This window comes from Neomonachus schauinslandi, chromosome 6 (assembly GCF_002201575.2).
Source record: "Neomonachus schauinslandi chromosome 6, ASM220157v2, whole genome shotgun sequence".
Classification (NCBI taxonomy): domain Eukaryota; kingdom Metazoa; phylum Chordata; class Mammalia; order Carnivora; family Phocidae; genus Neomonachus; species Neomonachus schauinslandi.
The window spans coordinates 105,824,836-105,831,283 of record NC_058408.1 but is presented as its reverse complement, the minus strand read 5'-3'; the positions used below and the strand labels follow the sequence as shown (position 1 = coordinate 105,831,283).

Here is a 6,448-nt window from a genome sequence, read left to right as displayed (position 1 = left end):
ATACTGACCAACTAGACTGATGGCAGGTATTAACAATGAGCACACCAGACTGGCACTGTATGCTCTCGTGTTGCTGGTACCCCACACCCACATCTGTGTGCTACTAAAAGGAACGACAATCATACCAAGTTTTCACTAAAAGCGTACTGGAACATGTGAACTTGGGCAGCAATCTAAATCTGCTCTACAGCAGAGTAATTTCATAACGCTCCCAGTAAACTTCAAATACATTTCAAACAACCAGACACGTTAACATTCTTAGTTTATTGATCCTCTCATGAAAAATCTGCACAACCAGATAAAGCCACTGTAGCATCTTTACTCCTTCTGTGAAACAAAGAAAAGGAAAAATTTAGTTAGTGAACCACCTTTAAAACTCTTAAGAATTAAAATTTAAAATCTTCAGCAAACTCCAAAATTAATGACACTCATGCAAAACAAGTATTAGTGACCTAAAATGTTAAGTTTGTGATCATAACACAACGAGAGCATCAAGAAATAAAACTTGCAAACATTCACATTAGAAATGGAATAAAGAATTAAGTATTACTGTTTTAAAAACAAAACCATGTCACTACCGGTATCTAAAAAGCTACGATTCTTCAAAGCATTAGTAAATCAACTTCTAAAACTACTTCACATGCAAAAACAAACACAAAAAACAAAACTATTTCACATGCTCTAGACTTTCGAATTACTGTTATCAGTAAAGCCTAATGATCCACATGAAAAGCTTGAATTATACCTGTTGTCCAATCTCCAGCTCACTGAATCAGTGGCAGGGAAGGGAGAAAGGAGGGAAGAAGGAAAAAAAATATTTCATTAATAGTCCCTTTTCAAATTCCAACATAATCTGCATTTACATGCATGCAATCAAATACCTTAGAAATAACTGTTTTCTTTTTAACTGTATACAGAGCGCTCTTGAGACACACTCATTTTTATTCTTCCCAATTTGGAGAATACCTCATGTGATTAGTATGGTTCTTATGTAAACAAAGTGGCATGATGGTTTCACAATGAGGAGATCATCATGCCAACAGCAGTGCCAATCCAGGCTACCACTGTCTACGCATACATGAAGTACACATACCTGACCCTCAGCCCTCCTCCTCTGCTCAGCAACATCATGATGGGCACACAAGCACCATCAAAAGACCCGGGAATCATCCCACACTAGAGTCTAACCTCAAAGAGAGAGTTCTAAATGATCAAGCAAGTCTTTTAAAACCTGTCTCAGCTCAATACTTTAAAAGCTACTGTTCACAGCCACCAAAAGTAGTGCAAATTAGTTTTTTAAAAGGCAGAACTGGGCTGAAATGAAAATGCTTCGTGCTCTTTAAACAAGAAACTATTTATTCCTTAATTTAAAACAACTCTATTGTACCCAAGAGGTAAGAGCAAATACCAATTCCAACATCCAAACAAGAACAGTTAAAAGTAACATTAGTAAGCCTGGCTATTTTGAGCCAAAGAATACTTGTGCTCATTTACGCATTCATTTCCCAGCCAGTTTTCCAGAGCTATGCTAGTGAAAGGCACCGGTGCAACCTGAAGCAGGAATAGTGATGGCTCAGGTCCCCACAGGGAGCCCCTCCACACGTCACCGGTGAACACTAACGAGCACAAACATATGGGGCCCAAACACTGAATGAAGACAAGAATGGGTTAAACATCCTTGGTTCTAGATCAGTCCACTGACTGAATCTTTTTTGCAACCTCGGCAACTTCTGTTGATAGGTATAAGCCGCCTCACAAACAAGGAGCAGTTCTAAGCAGCAAGTAGTTCCTCTGGCAGTTCATCCATTACTAGAACTCCGTGGCTGAAAGACAATGTGATTGGAGGCCTGGGCAGGCATACCCAGATCTACTGCCTGGCAGGGAGTCACTGTTAGAGGAAGCACACAGGGGCAGTGACTACCAGTGTTTCAAAACCCTACGAACCCCCAACCCCTCTACTAAGCCCACCTTACATGCTGGTTTAGGCTGCTCAAATGTGCAAAAATGTATTTAACATGGGGTAGTAGACCATTCTGACCAAAAACTTATGAAAAAAGCGTATTTATCAGAGGCTTTGGTGTGAATATACAATTACCTTGGAATTTTTTCAATTGAAAGAAAAATGGACATCAGATGAAAAATTAGAGATCAATAAAAAGCAATGTAACGGTAAAAGGCAGCTTTGACTGAACACTTCCTGAACAGAGACTTTGCCAGATTTCCTAGACCAGTTTATTACCAGAGCTGCCAAAGAAATCGACCAGTCCCTGGGGTCCCCAAGGGAAAGACTGCTGATGACAAAATGAGGCCCCTTCCCAAGCCCTGTGTTAACTAAAGCCGTTTCCTGGGTACGTAACTCTGGGACACAGCATTTCCCAAGTACAAGTTAAAAGATGCCTACTCAGTAGAGTACCCACCTTCCTCCACCAGGTCACTTCGCAACATAACATGCATTTTTGAATTTCCAAAATAAACGTGATTAAAAGTTTCTCTCCCTTCCTTATAATACACCATTTTAAAACAAATATAAGAGATCATACTACATAAAACTCTTGTTGTCCAAAAGCCAACATGCAAAGCATCAAAGCAAACTCAGTGAAGGTGATGCATCCCCACACCGTGCTCACAATCTCAGTACCTGCTAGACACTTCATTTCTGATGAACAAGAAATCCAAGAAAGTAGAGGGAAAAGGCAAAAAAAAAAAAAAAAAAAGTTCACAGAACACTTGATTATTTGTTAATTTAACAACCCAACACCTTAATTCCATTCAACTATTATTTACAGTTAGCTAGCAAAGCTGGTAAAAAGCTGCTTATCATTAAAATCACTTAAGTCTTGGCTAACTGGAAAGGAAAGCAAGTGAGATCCCACCTGCCTCTCCAGCATGCCAGGGAAACACGGGCCACATTGATTCAACTGCTTCTTAAACAAGTTATCTGTTTTAAACAAGTAAGTTTACTCTTCCCCTTTAACAGTCCAAACCAATTCGCAGTAAAATGGACACTTTTCCTGACAGGGCTTCCAAGGTGCCCACTAGGATCACTGAACCGATGTGGCCCCTGTGTTGTGCTGATCTGTGAGCTGACAAAGGGTGGGCAAAGCTACTCTAGTGAGGTGTTAAGATACTACATCATGTAGCGTCTCAAAACACGTTACCTTCTGTAATCCAGAAGAAGTGGGAAAAGAAAAAACATTAAAAAAAGGTTATTAAAAAACAAATCCCTCCGTTCTAGAAACTAAAGACCTGCAATGACATTTCTGTATTCTCCTTGATGAACAATACCTTTTTGCCAGCACCAACATTGGCTTTTGCAGTCCCCCTGACTTTCTTCATTCTGTTCTTGCGTTCCTTTCGCTGTTTTCTTGATGTCTTTTTCTTCTCATACAGGCCATGCTAAAGGAAAAAGGAGTACCTTTTAAGTGACTTGCAAACATCAACTCAGCATTAACTAATCTGGGAGGGACCATAACCAAGTCAGGTAGCTCAAGAAATGCAGCTTCCCAAATCACAACTGTTTCAAGTACATTTAACAATACTTGTTTTTACTAAAACAAGAAAGGTAATCCAATTGAGACACAATATGTACAAATCAGTGGCACAGTACTCAGATGTGCTCTCAACACTCCAACCTACTCATCTTCACTCTGCCCATTTTTGCACTTGCCGTTCCTGCTGCCCAGACTGCTCCCAAATCTTCACAGATCTCAGCTTAAAGGTCACCTCCTCAGCAAGGCTTCTCAGACCACCCAACTAAAGAGCACAGCATCTGTCTACCACACCACCATGATTTCCCTCACAGGTGTTCTACTGGAAGACTTATCTGATGGCAGTGAAGAAGAGTTAGAGAAAAACACAAATAGTACTTCAAAATAACAATCTACAGCTTATGATCTAGAATCTAAGGGAGCATGCTCAGCTCATTGCTGTAGTTCACTCTAGTGCTTGTCACTCAGGAAATGATCAAACTCAGACTTTTAGAATTAAGAATCTCAACTGGGTGCCAACGCTTCCAAACCCATCCCCCTATTTCCAGCTCCTATCTCCACAAGTACTACATTACTTGTCCTTCTAGACCCAGCTCAAAGGTCACCTCCTCAAAAGCTGCAGACCCCATTACTGAAGCCCTATAATCTATCTGTACATTTATCAAAAAACCTTCTCTCTTAACCACTTTAGTTCCTTAAGTCTGAGGGCTGTCCCTCCCCAGTCTGCTTGCTCTTGCTCATTCCACTGCACCCACAACACAATGCTGTTAAAAAAGTCTTCAGCAGCTGTCGAACAATGAGAACACCTACTCTTGCAAGTCTGTGTTTGGGTTCATTTTTCTTTGCATAATCCAAGGAATCATATATCATGCCAAAGCCGGTTGTCTTGCCACCACCAAAATGGGTTCTGAATCCAAACACAAATATGACATCTGGTGTGGTCTTGTACATTTTGGCTAGTTTTTCCCGAATTTCTGTCTTAGGTACTGTTGCCTTTCCGGGGTGAAGAACATCAATGACCTAAAAAGAAGTAACAGATTTTAGTGCTTATTATTACAAAATGAGTCTTTTGAAGCGACAAATGATGTGCCCTTCCTTACCATCTGTTTCCGCTGAAGTAGTCGGTTAGTCATGAACTTCCTGGTCCGGATAGTTACTGTGTCGTTCTAAAAACACACATAATGCACTAGTTAATGATCCACTCAACCTCTTCTTGAGCCTGCTAAGATTTTTCCAAGATACAGCACTGCCAATGGGTACCCACGAGCCATAAGTGGACAACTCATAAACATGAAGTCACATTTAAGATGCAATTCTGCAGCTGCAGGCGCCACATTTCAAATGTTGAAGAACCACATGAGCTAGTTGCGGGAATGCTTCCATGAAAAGAAAAACCCACACACTCCCAGTGCCTAACTCCTAAGACACGTCTAACACGCTCAGTACTAAGAGAACGCACTCCAAAGCTTTCTGGAATCTTCACTTTGCTGTGGGCATCACTTTGGAGCAGGGTTTCTCAATCTCAACACTACTACTCTGGTCCCACTACTTCTCTGTGGGGACTAACCACTAGAGACCAGTAGCCCCCAACTCCAGTTTTGATCAAAAATGCCTCCAGATTTTGCACTGTCCCCTTAGGGGCAATTAAAAAAAAAAAAAAAAAAACACCTTCACGTAAGAACCCTTTCTGTGCAGTAAAACTACTTCGACCTGCACAAACCTTTAGTCTCAACTACGTTTGTAACACCCTCACAAGTTTGACACAAACGCTGCCACTATCTGCATGTAAACTACCAGTCTTGCACGGCCAATTTTACACCCCACAAGAAAACCTACTCCCTTCTAAATGGCCCAACAGCTTTTACACAAGTAACCACCTAAGAACCGTGGCCATTCCGCATGCTTACACTAAAAAGAAATTTTACCCAAAAAGGAGACAAAGCAGAGGCCTTCGTGGCAACGACTGGTTGCTAGATTTCAAAACCACACCAAAGTAAGATGACGTGAACAGTCCTCAACTCTTGAAAAGACTGGAGGGAAGAGGGAACTTGCAGATAAGGTCGAATTAGAAATGGGTGCTGAACCTTTACTGAAAGAGCTCACTCCTCACATACTTAAGGCAAGCTTTCTGGGGGCCTCCCTTTCCAGGGCCTCGGTTTCCGCACAGTACAAGAGGTTCCGTACGGCTCACAATGTTTTAGCTTACACATGCGAACAGCTTCACTCGCCACGACTCGCCCGGGCGCCGCCGGCACCCACTTCACCTCTTGGGTTGCCATCACCTCCAAGCCACCTATCCCAAACTGAGAACGCAGGTGAGATGGGTCTCACCCCACCCCGCCCAATCCCCTAGACTCCACGAAGCCGACAGACGCAGCAGGCGCCCTCGCAGTCCCCAGGCCCTGGACTCTGAAGTCCGACGTGCCCGGGTCCGCGGCACAGCCCGGACTCCCCACCGACGGCTCCGGGACTCTCGGCAACCAGCCTCCGTCAGACACAGCCAAAAAAAGAGCGACGGGACTTCGGGCCGCCGTAGCACAAACGGCAGGACCCGGGGACGAAGGATGGCTCAGATACGCGCCGGATAACTGCATGGGTCTGGGGAAACTCACCATGATGGCGGCCTAGCTTCAAGCAGCCGGGGAGGAAAAGAGAACCACTATCCGCCGGCCAATCATATCAATGCGCACGGAAGGCCCCCGAGCGCCGCCGGCGAGGGGGCGTGGCCAGGCCCGCGAGGGCGGCCGCACCAATGCCGGATTGAAAGTGCCTAAGGCCCGCCCCCAGGGAGCTCCCGCGGACTAGATTTACGCGAGCACATGTTCAATTTCGGTTCAATTCGTTGTCCTGAATATCCCGTACTTAGAATTATGGTAAACCGAATTACAGTTTAGGAGATCCTGTCGACCAGCCTCCTCATTTTATAACGAGGGAAACTGCAGAAACCCCACTCAAAACCT

General features: G+C 43.6%; 1 protein-coding gene across 3 annotated transcripts; it reads right to left on the bottom strand.

The window, feature by feature from the left end:
- Positions 1-249: 249 nt before the first annotated feature.
- RPS24 (ribosomal protein S24) lies at positions 250-6,146 on the bottom strand. Of its 3 annotated transcripts, XM_021699630.1 has the most exons (7): positions 6,101-6,145; positions 4,589-4,654; positions 4,299-4,508; positions 3,286-3,396; positions 3,159-3,161; positions 746-767; positions 250-327 (listed from the first exon to the last, which is right to left on the bottom strand). In XM_021699630.1, the coding sequence occupies exons 1-6, from the start codon at positions 6,101-6,103 to the stop codon at positions 765-767; spliced, it is 396 nt and encodes a 131-aa protein (XP_021555305.1). In that variant the 5' UTR covers positions 6,104-6,145; the 3' UTR covers positions 250-327; positions 746-764. The 3 variants fall into 3 exon arrangements, with proteins under 3 accessions (XP_021555305.1, XP_044772436.1, XP_021555306.1); XM_044916501.1 differs by lacking the exon at positions 746-767 and having other exon boundaries at positions 6,101-6,146; XM_021699631.1 differs by lacking the exon at positions 3,159-3,161.
- Between the last annotated feature and the right edge of the window lie 302 nt (positions 6,147-6,448).

What these genes read in the sequence shown, in the direction of transcription:
- RPS24 (XM_044916501.1), bottom strand. An exon ending in TACTTCAGCGGAAACAGATG is followed by an intron (nt 4,509 to 4,588) that starts GTAAGGAAGGGC and finishes ACTTCTTTTTAG; the next exon opens with GTCATTGATGTTCTTCACCC. An exon ending in CCAAACACAGACTTGCAAGA is followed by an intron (nt 3,397 to 4,298) that starts GTAGGTGTTCTC and finishes TTTTTCCTTTAG; the next exon opens with CATGGCCTGTATGAGAAGAA.